Raw genomic sequence first — 19,620 nt, 5'->3', positions numbered from 1 at the left:
GATTAGAGAGCAATGTTATTTTTTTTTCTCTACAGGTGTCCCTAAAAAAAAAGACGAGTCCATTACTCCTTTATTTATACACCAAATTAAATGGTTGTGATTAGGCTACATAAGGACCTAATAAATTCACGTATAGCCCTAAGCGCTTCAAGGCTAAACTGTCAAAATATAGCACTTCGCGTGCCTAGAGCAGGCCGCGAAATTGAATTTCGCAGCCGTTGCCTTGACGACGGCCGTAAAAGTAAAAGTCATTTCAATATTTATTTATTATCACAATTACAACATATCTATCTCTATATTTGCGGTGTGATCTTACAAAATCTGGATTGGGTACAGTTAAAGTTTGATTTATGCCAGTTTTTGTGCCAGGAACGGCCGCTATTAGTACAGAATTTTCATCCGGTTTGAAGTTCACGCCAATTTCAAATGGAGTGGTCGCCTCATGAATGACGAGTCGGTAAAAAAGATCCCCATTATCGATCTAGAACAAACACGTATGAATTAGGTTAATTTTTCACCGGTCAAAAGGGGAAATATCTAGTAACTAGTAACATATCCTGAATTCTGAATGGCATCAACAGACATTTTGGTTTATGTCTCTTCGCACGGCATCTGATATTTCCACGATTAAAATGACCTGAAAGGGAGCAGATGGTACAACTTATCATAACAGAATTTAACATTTACCTGCCACAATAAATAAATTCCAGTAAATAGGTAAGCCAATGCAACATTATCCGACACCAGGGGCGCCGACTCCGTGGGTGCTCGGGGCTCGAGCACCCATGAGAAATAAACAGTGGGTGCCGAGCACCCCTGAGAATAGACATCAAGAGAGCTCATTATATTCGTACGGGGTTCACCAAAACGTCAAGCTTGTTTCGAGACTCTACAGGCAGCTGATGATGCCCAAAACCTTACTCTGCGGCTGTTTTGGCCAACAAGATGGTGTTGTCGTATATCTTCGTTGAAAACTATTTTAAACAATTACAGTGTACTACAATGTTTTTTGAACGACACTAAAAATCAGAAAGATGATGCCGGCGCAAAAGCGAATGGGTTTTTAAAAAGTCTTCAGTCTTTCGAATCTCTTTTTATTATCAAATTTCTAATAGAAATTCTTGATCGTATCGAAGCTCTAAATGCTACATTACAGAAGATTTCCTTATATCTGCAAAAAGTTGTCGATAATATTAATACTGTCAAGCAAATTTTATCGTCGCAAAGAACTGATGAAAATTTCCAAAACGTTTGGAAATCTACTTTAGACTTAGCTCATATCTTGTAATTGGATGAACCCAAAACTCCAAAAATAAGAATGAGACCTAAAAGGACAGACGAGTCTTCAAGTGAACCGCATCAATTTTCCTCGCCAGCTGATTTTTATCGAAAAATGTATTTTGAAGTATTAGATAAAGTCGTGGGCTGTATTGAACAACACTTTACTAAAAATGCTATGACACACTTGAGTAACATTGAACTATTTCTTACCAAGCAAAATGATACAAGCAGCAGTTATGTGAAAGAGTTCTACGGAGATGACTTTGATGTAGATCGTTTGGTTCTTCATCGTAATAATTATGCTTTTAGATATTGCACAAACGAAACATGTCAGACTGAATAATGTGGAAGACATTGTTTCTTTTATAATTTCTCATTGCGAATCAGTTAAAGATATGATACCAGAAATAATAAAATTATTAAAAATCGTTATGACAATTCCAGTATCGACATGTACCGCCGCACGGTCATTTTCAGCATTACGGAGAATAAAAACTTATTTGAGGAGTACTATGACCCAGCAAAGACTGACTGATCACATGATAGTGCATGTAAACCGAGAAATAGCAGATGATCTAGACCTTGAAGAAATCGCTGATATATTTATAAACAGAGCTGTAGTTCGTCAAAATACTTTCGCATTGAACAAAAAATAATGTTAATAATTTTAAATTTTAAATTTTGATTTTAAATTTGTCGTTCTTAAAAAAGTTTATTAATGTTGATTAGTCATTTCATTAGACAATCTGTCTGTAGTACCTACCTTCATTAGTTTAGTATCGTACAGTACAAGTACATATTGTGTTGTGTTCATTTAGTAGGTACAGGTAGGTTACGTATAATAGCTAGTAGTTTTTGTAATTTGCCTCCATTTTGATTCTCTAATAGACATATTAACGAACGCGACGTCATCATCTGGGATGTCCTTATAGCCATTATTTCACGGAACATTTTTAGATTGGCATAGCTTGATCCGTCATGCGTGTCAGTTTAAATTACAAAATGTGCAAAGAATTATTTATCACTTTATCAGGATTTATCAGGCAACAAATTCGCGACCGTATTTTTGGCAATTTCACGTATTTCAGCGGGCGTACATGAAAGATTATCTTCCATATTCGTGTTTTGTGACAGAATTTGGATAAAACAAAAGGCGACTTTGAAGACTTGATCAAATTTTCACTTTTAAAATTAAGACATTACCAACCGCCACAAAAATCCCTAAAAGGAGGAAAGCAAACATTTTTGTTTAAAAACGGCTTAAAAAGGGCAAATAAAAAAAATAGTATAAAAAAACTCGTTTCATAAGACCTTAAAGCACTCATTCTTTAAAATAACTCGTGGCGACGCCACTCGTTTTTTAATCTTGAATTCGTGCTTCAAGACTGGTCTTATGAAACTTGTCTTTTAATATACTATTATTTGACGAGTTGTTACATCAGTCTCAAAGTCACTGTAACATTTTTTATATTGCTGTTTCGATTTTTCAGGTTTCAAATGCGACACTGCACAATTTATAATATTTTTTTAACTCTGGATGAGTACACGGAACAAGAGCTGCATATTTGCGGTATAATCTTACAAATTCTAGATTGGTGACAGTAAAAGTTCGTTTTATGCCAGTTTTTGTGTCAGGAACGGCCACTATTAATACAGAATGTTCAACCTTGATGTCATCGATAGACATTTTGGTTAGTTCGTCTCTTCGCATGGCTCCTGATATTCCCATGATTAAAATGACCTAAAAAAGGGCAGATTATACAGCTTATCATAACACAACAATATTTACCTTCCACAATAAATCATTTTCATCACTAGCTTTTTCTAAAAATAAATTGATCTGGTCTCGTGTCAATACCTTAGACTTTTTCAAAAAAGGTACCAATTTCAGAAACTTCGTAACACCAATGCCATCCCGAATGTTCAGCGTGAGCTTCAACATTGAATATGTGCTCCATAAAGTTGAACTTTTCACAGTTTTTGATTTTTCCATTAAATAAACCAAAACAACATTCTCCGACACCGTTTTCACATTATTTTTATTACACCGCTCAGAAGTCAAAAACTGTGTTAGTCAGTACTTAAAATTCTGGAATTAAATGTTTGAATTGCCATCCCCCAGCTTGTTGACAATAAGCAAGTTTATGAAGAAATTCCTCCTGTTTTAGTTTTATCCCAGCACCCACTCAAAATTAAAATTCTATACGTTATGTTTTTGTTAAATGAGTCATTTTCGAAAACGTTTTGTAAAACAAATAACACACATAGGAATGAAATTGACAGTAACATTTGACTGTTTGATTTACCTACTTGATTTTTTGACATGTTTTTGTTCGTTATAAAATTAATTTTTTCCAACTTTATTTTTTTTTCTCAAAAAAAGTTTTTACGAAAACTGTTAAATAATGTCGACATTTCTATAATTTTTAAAAACTTTTGCAAGAAAAAAACAGAACCTTTAAATAAACCTATCGAATTTAATGTATCAATAAAATTAACATATCTATCAATTTATCAGTTGATGAAAACAGATTTTACGAGTATAGTATAGTGTTCCCATTTATAATTTGGTTTTACGACCAGCCCTGTTGTCAGGGCGTTAAATACTCAGACAATAGGCAACTACCGCCATAAATCCTAGGACTGTAAAAGAAGGTCTGTTGTCTGACCAGGCAATATCTTCACGTCTATTGCCAAAACCACAACCCCAACCCCTAATAATTACAATTGCACTGCCATAAAACCAAATTATAAATGGGAAAACTATAAGAGAACATTGCAGATTATAATTTTATATCAGTTACTGCCGATAGAATTAATCTCGCATATAACATGTCTCATTTTTACTTTGTTTACACATTTCCAATAGCTTTTCACAAATTTACAAAACGATCAAACAAATTTATTGAAATTTGGACAAGACAAAATCTGTCGGGTCAGCTAGTAAGCTATAAAACTGTGTAGACTTTTATCATTACCTAAAGCTTGGTAAAAAAAAAACGGTAAAACTCAGAATGGCTGCAATTTGAAAAGGTCTCAAAGAATTTGCCGACTTGGACATCTGGAATCTGGGAGTCGACGGTGTTTTCGCCTAGAGATCAGGGAAAATGTGTTAGCAATATAGTAACACTGACTGAAATATACCGTTAAAAACTGCAGTTTTATGTTAGTATATTTTCTGATTTTACTGCCTCCACTCCTGATTCAGTTCGCTTGGTCCTTGGTTGTGTGTTTTGTGTTAATCAGTGCATAATTTTCGTACAATTTCGAATTTAAAATAAAACTTTTCGATACTTTTCTATGGCGCCTTCAGGTCGAATTTGTTATTTGTGCAATTATAGCATGAGGAAAAAAAGCTGTGATGATAATATAAGTCTTCATTGGTAAGTTTTTTTTTTTTTTTTGTAACCAAGGAAAAAATTTACTTTGCGCTCTTTTCGGTAACCGAAATGATGTCGCAGACATGTGTAGCATATATAGATCTTTGTTCCTAAGACAACATTTTGAAATTATTTCTAACAGTACTTAACAAGTTGTTTGTCAAAAAACAAGGCCAATTGTAATAAAATTTATAACATAAAAATTAATAACATTGGGAAATGTTTTATTAAATTTTGTAATTATGTGACGAAAACCGGTCCAACACTGGATTAAATAAATTCTTTGTTCTAAGGACACGTGGATCTGATTTAGATCGAGAACACTTATATCAGAACGATGTCTGTACACTTTATTGCCAAATTCGAGAAGAACGCAAAGTAAAAAATTAGCAGAATATTAATTAATCTATGATTTTATTTAGCTTTCCTAAAAATGAAGAAATTCGTTTTAAATGGATAAAATTCTTAAAATTAAATAAAGACGATAATCTGTCACATGTTCGAATTTGTTCGCAACATTTCAATCCTTCGGATTTTGTTGAAGACTCATTGCAAATGTCCAGAACTAGGAGACAACTCAAGATCACTGCAATACCTAGTATAAAGCGTATCACACAAGTTACATGCTATGAAAGACCATCTGCAAAAGTTTTATATTATAAAGAATCATCCACATCTACGTATGTTCCAGTTCAAACGCCAACAGTGGAAATTTTGTCGTCTGGAATCGCTGAAATGGAGCAAACAAAATCTACACTAGTTGTGTGTGTAAATGAGGGTATAATATAATACTTCAAAATGTTATATAGTATTGTATGTTTTTATTTATTTTTTTAGGCTTTTCTACTCCAAAACGTAGAAGGGTTTATGCACCACGTTATATATCTGAAATCAGAACACCAGATGTAAATACACCTAGAAGAGCCAGTAGAATAATTAGACTAGTAAAAGAAAACACTTTGAAACAAAAGAAAAGAATTAAGGCTTTGCAAAATGCGAATAGACTCCTAAAAAAGAAAGTGAATACAGTAGAAAAAATGATAGAACACTTTAAAAGCAAAGAAATGATTTCTGAAGCTGCTGCAGATAATATTATGGTTAGTTTAGTAGTGAATATAGTAAAACTGTATGTATGTATGTATACAGGCTGTTTGATAAAAAACGCCTCAACCCATAACTTTTTTATTTATTATCCGATTTCAATGAACAAAAAAACCAAAGATATGGTTTTTCATGCGCTACGAAGCAGCCATAAAATATTTTTTTTTGCGTTATTTTCAGTAGCTATCGATAGTCAACTTTTTTTTTTAAATGGACACATGTAGTTTTTTAGGCTTCGTCTGGTAAATTATTTTTTTTCTAAATATAATGATGTATTAAAAGTTATCGTTTGGTCCATAGCTGACTGAAAAAAAATAAAACAATTTTTAATTATGGTTCAGCTTATTATGAAATTTTCGAGTGTGCCGTGAAAAACAATTGGAATACAAATAGCAACAAATGTCAAGTGTGAGTTTGAAAATTGGCGGAAAAAGGTTTTCGCCTCCCACCACTCTAGTGCAGTGGCTTGGTAGCTTTGAGTTCGCCAAATGAATTGTTTGCGTGTCAATTGCGAATTCGAAAATTATATCTCGGACGAGTAAAACCAATTTTTGATTTTGTCAACACACAATTGAACAATGTTTCTTGTTTATGTGAGAATGAGGGTGACGAAGAAAGCATTTAAAATAGGTAAATTTTAGCAAAAATACAAAGTTCCGGGTTATTTCTGCTCGTCGAATAAAAAAATTATTTTCTCAAAAAGTACACGGGCTATCGACTTAATTCTTTTTTAAAAAACTTTTCCAATTTCTTAGTTACATTTGACTCACTGCATGTGTATGAAAATTTTCAATATTTCACATAGGTCCCAGCAGAGTGAAATTTACGATGCGCATTTTTGATTAATCGAAATTCATTAATTATTTTTTTCAAAACTATCGATATTTGCGAAATTTTCAATTCACTGTTGGAAGCGCTCTACTTTTTAGTATAAATATACAGAAAATCAAAATTATAACTTCAATAGTTGAATTAACACAGCCTTAAATGTTACGAAAAACGTAGTTTTTCGGACTACACCTCAACTACGTAGTTATAAAAGCCGTTTTCAAAGTTCGGTCCTATTAAAAAAAGTTGTAGATGACCATTCCTTATGCCCCAAAATGTCCTCTACAAGATAAGATATGTCTCATTTAGTTATACCTTTGAATCACTAATTCATAATTGCAGTCCGATTTTACTCCACTAACAGAGCGCGCCGACACTGAGGGTATTGTGGTGGGAGTTATTCGCTAGCGTTTGACCATTTTTCGCCGGTCTCTGGTTATAACAGTATCAGAGCCGGAAAGTGTCACTAAGCAACACCTACCGGACTGTTTTATTTTTATCCATCAAATCTGACAATGAAAAGTGAAAAAGTCAAAAAATATTCAATGTAAAAAAACAATGGCAACTGCCGTTGCCACCGGAAAAAGGTGATGCTATTTTCACAGAATAATGTAATTTTTTAATTTTTGAATTAAAATTATGATGCACAAGAGACTTCCAGTATGAAATAAAATACATTACGATATACATCCGGTAGTACTTGTAACAGGTACTCGTTTAGACATTCTTGACTCGGCTCCTAACGTCGCCTCGTCCATAATGTCTAACTCGTACTGTTACAAGTAACCTACCGGACTTATAACGTAAATTACTATTTCTTGGAAAACATGAATAATAATAATAATTAAGGTACGTGATCCAAATAAGGCCCACCTAATTTTTGTTTTCAAATATCGGTTAATAAAAACAAGTAAGAACTTTGGATGCGGGTTGTAAATGAAAGTTTATTCTTTTCCTAACATAATAACATAAACATATAAATAAAAAAATAATAACAAAGAAGTTATTCCTTTTTTAAAAAAACATTGTTTTGATGCCGCCGGCTGTTATCGACGGTTTTGCATGATTCAAAATCCGCCGGCAACGTAAAATTCCCGGCCTAGTACTTACAAAAGTGACCTTGCTAGAGAATGGGCAGGCAGCATTAAACGGACTCCGTTTCGGCGCAGGGACGCGAGGGTCGCGGGTTCGATTCCACTTGTAAAACAAATTTTTTACTTTTTAAAAATGATTTAAATTTGTCGGCATGAAAAATTTTGTGGATTACACGTCCAGAAAATGTTTTGCGAGTGCTCGTGTTGCTCGCCTCGGCTAAACCGCCTCGGCTACGCTATCACTCACACTCGCAAAATATCATTTTCTGGACTTGTGATCCAAATAACTATTGTGGGCCTTATTGCGTACGATGTGCTTAATAAGGCCCACCCATTAAATTTTCGATAAAAGTTAATAAATAAAACATCATTTTCCTCTAGAATACTTAAATAAAAACAACTTTCACTTGCATCAACCACACAAATAATCCAAATCATTATCTTTTATTAGGCCTATACAAGCTTCGTGGTACCAAACGGAACAATTCTTGTACATACGCATACTTATCATTTCACAGGTGTCACGTCAGGGACAATTTACCAACTTCCCTTATTTGATTTTCTGTCAAAATAATAATTCAAGAATAAAGTCCACTACGGTTTTAATAAGGCCCACTCCTTTGCCGGGCCTTATTAAAACCAGCTCACATTAAAGGGTATAAGATATGATACGAAAATAAGCTAAAAGCAGATTTGAAATAAATGCATGCAATGAAAAAGAACTTTTCAAGGAATACTGCAATGCTATTTTCAAACAGAAATTTGTGGTAAATACCTTAAAATCTTACATTTACTTTTCCCGCTTTTTAACAACACTGGTGGGTGAACTTTGCAATGTTATTTTACCGCGAAATTTGAACATATCTGGTACGGTCATTTGTACGAATTTTATGCACTCATGCACGAAGCCCTTATGTTGTCGTATATTTGGAGATTTCTATAAGTAAGTCAATATCATTAGTGGGCCTTATTTTCGAGCGGGCCTTATTTGGAACAGGTACCTTATTATTTTTTCTATTAAATTTTTGTTTTTGACTAATTACGATTTTTATTATACTCGAACATAAAATAATAGTCAAATGACTGCTATCCTGCATGACTGACAATGTTGTTATTTTATACTTAAAAATAGTTATTTTTATATTAAGTGCGTGAAGAGAGTGTTTTTTGTGCATGAAAAGGTCTTTTACGCCGAGACGAAGGTTGAGGCAGTATAAGCCTTTGAATGCACAAAAACATCTTCACGCACGAAATATAAACAGTATTTTTTCTGTAATTGATTAAAAAAATTGAAATTAAAAATTCAAATTTTTGAAGGAACTCTGAAGTTTCAATGCAGTGACCATGTTGCTAGGTAACTAATAAAAAACAGTGCGTGAATTGAAACACAGAAATAGTCGTGTGCGTGAAATCGCATTTCACACACTGTTTTGTATGGTTTCTATGGTTTCGATCTTACTAACAATGCAAAAAAAAATACACGTAAAAAAATGACCCACTTCATGCACGGATAACTATGCGTGAATTTCAATTTTTTTAATCAATTATACAAAAAAAAAGTTTAAAAAAGCAGATGAAAATTTTAAGCAGATTAGATGACATTCATCGTACTTTGTATTCCGATTGTTTTTCACGGCACTCTTAAAAATTTTATAATAAGCTGAACCACAAAAAATTGGGTTTTTTTTTCAGTTAGCTATGAACTAAATGATAACTTTCAATACATCATTAGATTCAGAAAAAAAAATCTTACCAGACAAAGCCTAAAAAACTACATGTGTCCATTTAAAAAAAAAAGTTGACTATCGTTAGCTATTGAAGATAACGCCAAAAAAAAATATTTTATGACTGTTTTGTAGCGCTTGAAAAACCATATCTTTGATTTTTTTGTTCATTGAAATCGGATCATAAATAAAAAAGTTATGGGTTGAGGCGTTTTTCATCAAACAGCCTGTATATATACAGGATCATTATAAACGGTGAATAAGTGAATACACATCGTTCACACACAGGAGTTAAGTTGGGTGCAAAACAACTCAATATTTTTAGATTCAATCGTTAATTTAGAAATAAATTATTCGACTACAATCATTTATGATGACCTGTATGTACTATGTATGCATATATGTATGTATTTATTTTATATATGCATGCATCCACTATTAATATACTTATTACAAACACCTTTCTGTCTTTTTATAGGGATTGGTTCCCCCTACGGTTCAGGACGCAGTGACCAGAGCTATGAAAGGACAAAGAAAATACACCCCGTTAATGAGGTCATTTGCTTTAACATTACACTTTTATTCAACGAAGGCATATACCTATGTTAGAAGAGTTTGGGGAAATATTCTGCCTCATCCTTCAACCATAAGAAACTGGTATAGAAGTGTTAACGGCTCTCCTGGTTTCACCAATGAAGCATTACATGCCATTAAATTGAGGGTTGCGAACAATAAAAATAAAGGGAAGAACACAATATGCAATATAGTTGTTGATGAGATGGCTATAAGACAACAACTTTTATTTAACAACAACAGGTTCGATGGCAGTGTGGAATTTGGTGCTGATCACAGCGAAGATGTAGACAATGTTCCATTGGCAAAAGAGGCACTGGTATTTATGGCTGTTGGAATTAATAATTCTTGGAAAATACCTGTTGGGTATTTCCTAATTAGTGGATTACCTGGCAAAAAACGCTCTATGCTTTTAAAACAATGCATTGAACTGTTGTGTGATACAGGAGTCATTGTTAGTTCTGTAACATTTGATGGTGCAGCCTGTAATTTGTCAATGGTTACAGGACTTGGAGCTAATTTTGCATTTGGGACCCCTAGTTTTCAGCCATATTTCCAAATTCAACCAAGTACTAGTTACATTTATGTTTTTTTTTTGATATCTGTCATATGATAAAGTTAATCCGTAATTGTTTAGGCGAAAGAAAAATTATTTATACTCCTGATGGTGTGGTCGATTGGAGATACTTCGAAAATCTTCACAAATTACAGAAAACAGAAGGTCTCAGATTAGCAGATAAACTCACAAGCAAACATATTAAGTTTGAAAACAACAAAATGAAAGTGAAACTTGCAATGCAAATTTTTAGCGACAGTGTTTCAAAATCTTTGTACTTTTTGCAATTACATAATTATAAAAATTTTGAATACTGCAACGACACTGCATAATTTTGTGAAATATTCAACAATATAACAGATGTCTTAAGTTGCAGAAACGTATTTTCGAAATCTAAATATAATGTCGCCGTAAATTCCATAAATTTAATTTTTTTAAAAGAATATTGTGATAAAGCTGTAGAATATATTTCTAATTTAAAAGATAACAATAATCAACCTATTTTAAAAAGCAATAGAAAAACTGGATTTTTGGGATTCATAATTGCCATGCGAAATATATTTTGCCTATATGAAGAGTATAACTGTCAGGGTTTGGATTACTTACTCACATTTAAACTATCACAGGACTTCTTAGAAACGTTTTTTTGTGCAGTTAGGGCTAGGGGAGATTTTAATAATAATCCAAATGTTTTGCAGTTCCAGTCTGCCTACAAGAGGCTACTAATACGCCATGAAATAAGAGAATTAGAGAATGGTAATACGCTTTTTGATGGTATTGACATTCTACATATCTCTTCAAAAAAACAGCATTTCATTATCCATTGACGGGCGACGAAGAACTAGTGGTTTCGCCATTTGACCACGATTACATGTCCACGGCATGGAAATTATCTCCTTTTGTAGAAAATGTTGTGGAATATATTAGTGGGTTTGTGGTGTACAAAATTAGCAAATTACTTACTTGCGATGTATGTTTAAATGAACTGCAAGAAATGAATAATGAAAAGCCTGTTTTTATGAAGTTAAAAAATAGAGGAACATATCTAAACCCTTCAAAGGGTTTTATTAAAATCTGCAAAGAAGCGGAAAAAATCATAAGACAATATTCAAATAAATTATTAACGCCGCAGATTATTTCCGTTTTGACACTAAAAGTACTTGGTTTGGTGCGATCAATATTTAATAATGATGTCATGGATGCGCACATTAAGTCAATGGATATTTTTGACAATCATAAAATTCAATTGTTAAAATTGGTCATAGAAACATATTTAAAATGCAGGCTCCATTATGAAGCTACGAAAAATAATGAAAAAGAGGAATATATAAGACAAAAATATTATAAATTAGTATTGTTCAAGCACCAATAAAATTTTAAATATTTATTGAATTTTTCACGACATTTTTGCCTTACATAAATTTGCTAAATATAATATCCTACATCAATTCATAGTTTGATTGTTTTTATGTTGACAACATAGAAATGGGACAGAATGTTGACAGTTTTAAATTTAAACGAAATTTGCGTCAAATTGGCGCATGCGTGTTTCGTCTCATTTACCGCGCTAGTCTTAACTCTGTCTAACTCATTGCAAAATCACATAAGAGCGTCTGCCTTAGTTGGCGAGCTCCGAAATAGGAGCTTTTGTTAGCATCACGCAATATAGTAGTAATATATATATATATACCTACACCTAGTACGTTGTGACTTCATTTCTAGATACAACCTAGACGTTATGACTTCATATATAACGCTGTGACTTCCGATTTTGGAAGTCACAACGTTCCATATGATATTTAGTTCCACGATTATTCCTAGAGGTCGCTGTTACCCAATTTTAAAGATTTTACTGGAAGTCATATTAGCCGCCTATACCAACAGACTTGTGCTTTTAGTTTCACTGTATATCGCTGGCGCTAGTATCGCATTTTCTTATATGCATTGTTATTGCCAGCACGTTATGACTTCAGAAATATGGCAACAACGAAATAATATGGTGTGTTTGAGCGCTAAAAATAGCATTGCGCAATTAATCTCACACAAAAAGTGCATTTTGTACGAATTTGTTACAGTCAAGCAGTTGAATAAGATCATTCTTACGAATAGGGTTTATACGTAGAATTGTGAAAAATGAATGGCTCAAGAGGCAAAAGAATGTTAAAACTAGTAGAACCTAAAGGTACTTAAGCGATTAATCACATAATTTACAGGTTATTAAAAAACTGAATTACTCGTATAAGATAGGTATCTGTTATCATCAATTCTTGTTTGTTTACTTACTCGTACACTCGCGAGCAATGAATTCAAATAACAGTTAGTACCGTATGTTTAAAACAATTTCTGGTCAAGTAGGTTCTGAAAAACAAAAGCATTAAAAACGTGTGGCGTAGCTTGAATAATTCAGGCGGAAATGTGTTTATCACAATAATTGTTTTGAACGAACTGTCATAAAATGACGATTTTAGGAAAAGCTTGAGAACGGGTCTTTTCCCCTACGAGAATTGGGGTTGGCGCCAAGATTTCATACTGCACTACCGCCGAGGATCGTACCCACCGTTCGCTGTTGTTCCGGTACCTTTCAGCTGTTACTGAATCTTCAAGATCCTTTCGTACAATCCTTTGACAAGTTGACACTGTTAGATCAGTCTGCTGCGATAGTTGCCCGAGAGATAATTGGCGTTCGTCTTCCGTTTGAGGTTGGACAGCTGTGTTGGACAGTGTCAATATTTTCCCCAGTACGAACCGTAGATTTCCAGGTTTCGGCTAAACACTGCCACTTTCTCGAAATGTGTGAACTGTGTGACCATTGCGAAAATAAGGTTCAATCATGAATATCTGTTGTTCAGGAGTGAAAACCATTTTCACAGATCAAATTTTGCGAACAAAATTATTATGGCGATTAATGACATTTTTGACAGTTCAATTATTATTTGACAAGCTAAGCCATACGTTTTTAATGCTTTTGTTTTTCAGAACCTACTTGACCAGAAATTTTTTGAAACATGTTATTTAAAAAGAGGTAAACTAATCTGTCATCAAAATATTTATTTGTCATCAAACGGAACCCTCTAAATAACTAACTTAATTCTAGTGAGTTAAAATATTCTCAGCGCCTGATTATGATCTGTTTAATTCTGTAACAGTCACCATCATAGTAGCAACCATCAATTTACTAAATTATCAAAAAATAGGAATTGTTGGTTCTTTTATACTTTATAGTTTTGATAAACACGTACGTACTTTACTTTTTTCAGCAAACAGTATTAATCAGAATTTGGTATATTAAAAAAAATATATTTTTTTTATATTTCCTATCCCACCTCCACCCGGCGGCACGGCAATTTTGCCGGAGTACATACACTATTACGGATAATACTATCAAGTAATAGTGCAGTGCTTATCAACATAATTACCGGCGTCTCGCCTCCGCATTTTGACTTTTTTGTGTTTTATGTTCTGTGTCAATGTTAAGGAATTTCCTCACGATGTGACATGAGTATAATAATATACCTTTTTGAATTTCAACCACCAATGTGTTCTCTAAGTCCAAAATTTTTAAATTTTTATATTATTATTTTAATTTCTTACTTATCTTGACTTATTATTGTGCAAGCAAATGGGGCACGTATTACATAATATGTACGTATTTTATTTTCCAAATTATTGTTTTTTTAATCCTTTGTTTCTTTCAGTCAGTTGGTCAATAAGTACATGAATAAGATAAACTAATTAAAACTTGTAGTAATTTTTCTTTAATCTGAAAACTAATTTAGCTTAGCTTAGATTAGCTTTAACCACAACCTATAGAATCCATACACCCTTAAATCTACCTATTTTTGGAGTGCTAAATATTTAGTGATAATATGTTCTTGCAGTCTAAAAGAATTTTAGTATCTAGTAGTTTGATTGCTTTTACTGATGACAGAAATGCAAAAACATATTTGTATTAAAATAGTTTAAGAATTTGGTGATAAATTAATTATTCTGGAAACAAATTAGATTATTATATAACTTATTACATTTAATGATAATGAAGTAATGAATAAACATATGTCTGCGTTTAAATAGTTTGATGATCACAATTTCATGATAAATTAGTTATTCTGAAGACAAATTAGATTATTTACTATCTAAAAATTGAATAATTAGGTGCTTGATTAATTCACACCCCTTTAAATACATTTTCAGCAATGGCACATGAGAATAGTGAAAAAGATAACATCTGTGACAGCGTCCCGCAAGAACTAACCGCACATCTTCCTAGAAGTATAATAAACATTGTTGAAGGACATAAATCAATTGAGAATAATGCGAATTTTAAAAATACAGCCGTAAGTTTATATTTATCTATTTGAAAATTTACAAGGATCACAATTATAATTAATAATTAATTAAACTGTAGACATGGGTGATGAAAAGTTCTTTCGAAAACACAAACGACGATTCTACTGATAAAGTACATCTCTCATCTAAAACAGTACCAACTAAAATTATTTCGCTATCAAATGAGATAAATTTTACTGAGCATAACTTTTGTAATATTGAAAATAATGATTGTAACTGTACGCAAATACCTGAATCTTTGCACTGAAGCTTTTCCAGTGAATCATTTACTGATGACACCGATAAGGATAAAGACTTTAACATAGATTTAAATCATCAGTCATCAGAAAGTGATTCTGTTTGCGGTTCAGCCGACTTAGACGACTCCATAATAATAGAAACTGTTAAAAATGTAGTGGTGTCTATTAATAAGTCTAATGAGGATAACTCTGAATTGCTCTCTGAAAAAATTTTAAAAGAGAAGAAAAGAAAAACTAAGCTTGTACGATGCAAATTTTGTAATTCAGATATTGCTACAAAAAATTTTATGAGGCACCTAAAAAGACATCATTCCGATGAGGATGAAGTTCGCAAGATTTTTCGGTTACCAAAAAACAGTAAAGAGAGGCGACAAGCTTTTGCTTTATTGAGAAATGAGACAAATTTTGATCTATTTATTCAAGGAGAAGAGAGACCTTACCGAATGCGTTCTAAAGAAAATGTTTCAACAAAACTTTTGTATTCACCATGCCCCTACTGCAAAGGATTGTATTTAAGAAACTATTTGAGAAGACATGCAAAAAATTGTCACTACCAGAAACATTCAATAAACAAAAAAAGAGACAAACCAAATTATTTAGGAGATTCACAAACCCTAACTGCTTGTGCCATGGATCCAACAAAAGTAATTTCAAAATTAAACATTAAAAACCAGGTTTTTTCAAAAATGAAGGGAGATGCAGTCGCTTTTGAAGCAAAGAAAGATCTGCTTATTGCCCATTTTGGCGAATCATATCTCAAAAAACACAAACGAGAAGGGCTGACGTATGCGTGCAGTAATAGAATGAGAGAACTTTCTCGTCTTCTTATTTGTTTCAGAGAAATTATAGGAGTAAGTGACAAAAAATATCAGTTTAAGGATATACTTTGCCCGAAACATTTTGATAACGTGATACTTGCTGCACGACAAATTGCTGGTTACAACCATGAAAAAAAAGTCTTCAAAGCACCTAGTCTAGCCATGCACTTAGGGACCTCATTAAAATTAGCTTGCGACGAACTTATTCATTTAATTCTCAGACAAAGTAAAGGATACACATGCCAGTCAGATACCCAGTCTGCAGAGTGGTTACAAGATGTCAGGAATTTCAAAGAGTTGGTTCAGTCGCGTTGGAATGTGGAGTTAGCATCTCTAGCAAATAAGGATTTAATGGAGAAACGATGGGAAAAACCTCTTCTTTTGCCACTTGTGAGTGATATTCAAAAATTTCGCGACAAAACAATACAAATGGCTAAGGAATGTCAAGAGAAATTACTTCAGAATAACTACAACGTTCAAGCTTATAAAACACTGGTGCACTGTTCATTAGCATTATTAATACTTTTTAACAGAAGACGCATTGGTGACGTTCAATATTTAAAAGTCAAGGATTACCTTGCGGATAAAAGAAGCAATACAAAAGATTTTGAAAATGCTTTGACAGAAGCAGAAAAAATATTAACAACAAAATATAAAAGAGTCATAAACAGTGGAAAAGGGAGCAGAGCTGTCGTAATTTTAGTACCAGAAATGATTCAAACATTTATTAAATTGTTACTACAGCATCGAGATAAATTTATTCTTGATGCAGATAATCAATATGTTTTTGCCATTCCGGGAAGTACCATAAAGTGGGGAAAAGGAGACATAGCCATTAAAACGCTTACAAAAAAAATGGAGCTTCAACATCCCGAAACTATTTCAAGTAATAAACTGCGTAAACAAATTGCCACAGTTATGCAGATTTTAAATTTGACGAAAGATGAAGCAAAACAATTTGCTAACTTTATGGGACATACGGAAAAAACACACAATGAATTTTATGAGTAAGTATGTCACTATATGCAAAAATTATTCACACCAATCAAATGAATATTTTTAAGGTTGCCTGTTGATATATATCAAACTGCAAAAGTCTCCAAGATACTCACTTTAATGGAAAAGGGAACATTACCGGTGCAGTATAAGGGAAAAGCGTTAGCAGATATTAATTTTGATTTTAATTCTGAGTTTGCCCAAGAAGAAGACCGTAAGTATTAATTTTGAAAAAAAGAAAAAAGTGACATCTTTTTCTAGTGGAAATTCCAGCCGTGAGTACGGAAGATAATGAAAATGATCATGAGAATAACGAATTTCCAAGTACCTCAAGAGATATGGCAAAGAGTTGTTCTAAGGATGATGAAATTGTGAAGAACCGTAGGAATCCACCTGAAATATTCGAAGGTTGGAGAATCAATTGAAGACTTTATTATAAAAACTGCATCAAAATCACTAACAGTCATTCGAGTGAAACTTTTTAGACATTTTTTTTTAGTTTAAATTAACCCGACTTATTGATTTTTTAATTTACTATCTGTATTTTTTTCTTATAGTGAAATTTTGAACTTTTTTGATTTTAACAAAAAGTCTCCAATTTATTTCATGAATTATTAGAACATTGTTATAGAACTGAGGATTTTACATTGATCAAAAATTTCAGGGTATGAGAGTGAAGATGAGATTCCAAAAAAGAAAATGACAGAAAAACAGCCTAAATCTAAGAAAGGTACAATCTTTTATTTATCATTGTGATATAGTGGTTATATATAGTGATTTTTAGGTTGGTCTGATGAAGAAATTGAATTAATCAAAAAATATTTTATGTCAAATATCAAGACAAAGCGCTATCCTTCGGGACAAGAGATAAAAGACTTTATCAAAAAAACTAAAACCACAAGGACTGTGGCAGTCATTAAGTCAAAAATGCAACATTTAATGCGGTTGAATAGCAAAGATTAAGACGTAATTTTTAATTGTTACGGCTATTTTGTTACAGCCAATTTTCTTTTTGTTATTTTTTAAATGTTTAAAAATTATTTAACCGTTATTCTTACTTTATATGAAATATATTTTTACTTGATCAAACAATTTTAATTTTATCTTTACATACTTACCTATACTAGCTTTTATCAAAATTGTTGACATATGAAGTAGGTAATAAATACAGGGTATCCAAAGTTGAGCTTAAGCTATAAGGTTATATAGCCCCCATGAAAGTACCCGACCGCAGACAAACGTTCCTTTTGTTGCATTTACAGTAGGCGGTAAGCCCTACCATAAATCATTTTTCTTGAAAAATTCCTTGAAGAATTCCTTGGAATTCTGTGTTGTGAATTCCAGAGCCGGCCTCAAAACAAGTATAATTTGTCTAAAGATAAGTGAATTTTATGGTTTTAACACCTAAAGTACTTTATGAACAACTCACCAGGGGATGTAAAAGTGGTAGTAACCAAATCTGCAGCTTTTCGTTTAACAAAGAAAGTCAGGCGTTGTAATATTTACGACAGGGTAGATAAATAATCTGTTGTGATAGATTTGTATTGAACAACCCTAAAGACCCTCATAAAGTACTTTAGGTGTTAAAACCATAAAATTCACTTATCTTTAGACAAATTATACCTACGTACCGGACATGCAGAATGACGATGAATTAAAGTGAGTGAGTTCTAATGTGAAAAAATTAAACGACGCGTACGAAAAAATGAAAGACCTACAAAATTTGTTATATGTATTTATTGATACATATTTTAAGTTTTCTACAGTTTTTAGTAATTAAATTAAAGGATTGTTTTTGCCAATTTGGTTACTTTCACTCGGAGATGGTTGTGAAAGCATCTAGTGGGACCACGAAGAGGCTGGCAAGTTCCCACCGGGATAAGGAAGGGGATAGGTTTGAATTAATTACGAATGTACAGTTAGTAATTGGCAAAATGAAAAATAAAAATAATTAAATCACCAAATAGATGTTTAAAATCACTAACACTGACACAATTAAATCACGAAATAGATGTTTCAAATCACTAGCACTGACACAATTAAATCACGAAATAGATAGCACAACTTTTCTGTTTTCAAGACACAAAGTACTAAAGGTAATTTCGTTACAATAACAAAATTTACAATAAATATTAAAAAAATGTCCTACTACAAATTTTTAATCCCGACCTTGAACGAACAAACAAGGATGCAACGGCACGAGCAAGGTAACCGAGGTAATTGGTTTACAACCCTCTTAACTTTTATGGGGGCTATATAACCTTATAGCTTAAGCGCTACTTTATAAATGATTGTCGGGTCAAGCCAGCTTTGGAAAAAAATATTATTGTGCCGCCTTTTTGAAAACAGATGCCCAATTTTAATTCCTAATAAATTAACTGTCACTTTTGACATTGAAGTTTTGTTCGCCCTTTTCAGTCCAGTTTTCTTCGTTTTAATGTTTTGTGTTTTATTTTCTTGAGGATAGTTTATTCTATTGAACAGAACACGTTCATTGTTTCTTACTTTCGAACTGGAAGGTTTATTAACGATGAATGTACATATTCATTACCTATTTGTAAAAATGAATTACAGGCACAATATCCTGACAAACAATTCAAACAATTATTGTATTTATAAACTGCGTCAAAATTGGAGGCGGGACGAAGGGGTTAGTGGGAGGAAATCACAAAAAAAACAGCAG

General features: G+C 32.7%; 1 protein-coding gene and 1 long non-coding RNA gene across 4 annotated transcripts; one reads left to right on the top strand and one right to left on the bottom strand.

The window, feature by feature from the left end:
• Positions 1 to 248: 248 nt before the first annotated feature.
• Positions 249 to 6,371, bottom strand: LOC138128373 (uncharacterized). The gene is made up of 3 exons (XR_011158627.1): positions 3,071 to 6,371; positions 688 to 3,022; positions 249 to 637 (listed from the first exon to the last, which is right to left on the bottom strand). It is a non-coding gene; the product is annotated as an uncharacterized lncRNA (long non-coding RNA).
• A 5,863-nt stretch (positions 6,372 to 12,234) lies between these two features.
• Positions 12,235 to 18,029, top strand: LOC138128601 (uncharacterized). 3 transcript variants are annotated; one of them, XM_069044806.1, is made up of 7 exons: positions 12,235 to 12,719; positions 14,729 to 14,871; positions 14,943 to 16,948; positions 17,006 to 17,151; positions 17,199 to 17,345; positions 17,602 to 17,667; positions 17,722 to 18,029. In XM_069044806.1, exons 3-7 carry the CDS (start codon positions 15,411 to 15,413, stop codon positions 17,898 to 17,900), a joined length of 2,076 nt encoding a protein of 691 aa, XP_068900907.1. In that variant the 5' UTR covers positions 12,235 to 12,719; positions 14,729 to 14,871; positions 14,943 to 15,410; the 3' UTR covers positions 17,901 to 18,029. The 3 variants fall into 3 exon arrangements, with proteins under 3 accessions (XP_068900907.1, XP_068900908.1, XP_068900905.1); XM_069044807.1 differs by lacking the exon at positions 12,235 to 12,719 and having other exon boundaries at positions 14,154 to 14,871; positions 14,943 to 16,952; XM_069044804.1 differs by lacking the exon at positions 12,235 to 12,719 and having other exon boundaries at positions 14,158 to 14,871.
• Positions 18,030 to 19,620: the final 1,591 nt, after the last annotated feature.

Source organism: Tenebrio molitor, chromosome 4 (assembly GCF_963966145.1).
Source record: "Tenebrio molitor chromosome 4, icTenMoli1.1, whole genome shotgun sequence".
Taxonomy (NCBI): domain Eukaryota; kingdom Metazoa; phylum Arthropoda; class Insecta; order Coleoptera; family Tenebrionidae; genus Tenebrio; species Tenebrio molitor.
Note: the sequence above shows the minus strand (reverse complement) of the source record. Positions and strands in the feature narration are given on the sequence as shown.

What these genes read in the sequence shown, in the direction of transcription:
- LOC138128601 (XM_069044806.1), top strand. Translation starts at nt 15,411, where the DNA reads ATGAGGCACCTAAAAAGACATCATTCCGATGAGGATGAAGTTCGCAAG. An exon ending in GTTTGCCCAAGAAGAAGACC is followed by an intron (nt 17,152 to 17,198) that starts GTAAGTATTAAT and finishes ATCTTTTTCTAG; the next exon opens with TGGAAATTCCAGCCGTGAGT. An exon ending in TCCACCTGAAATATTCGAAG is followed by an intron (nt 17,346 to 17,601) that starts GTTGGAGAATCA and finishes CAAAAATTTCAG; the next exon opens with GGTATGAGAGTGAAGATGAG.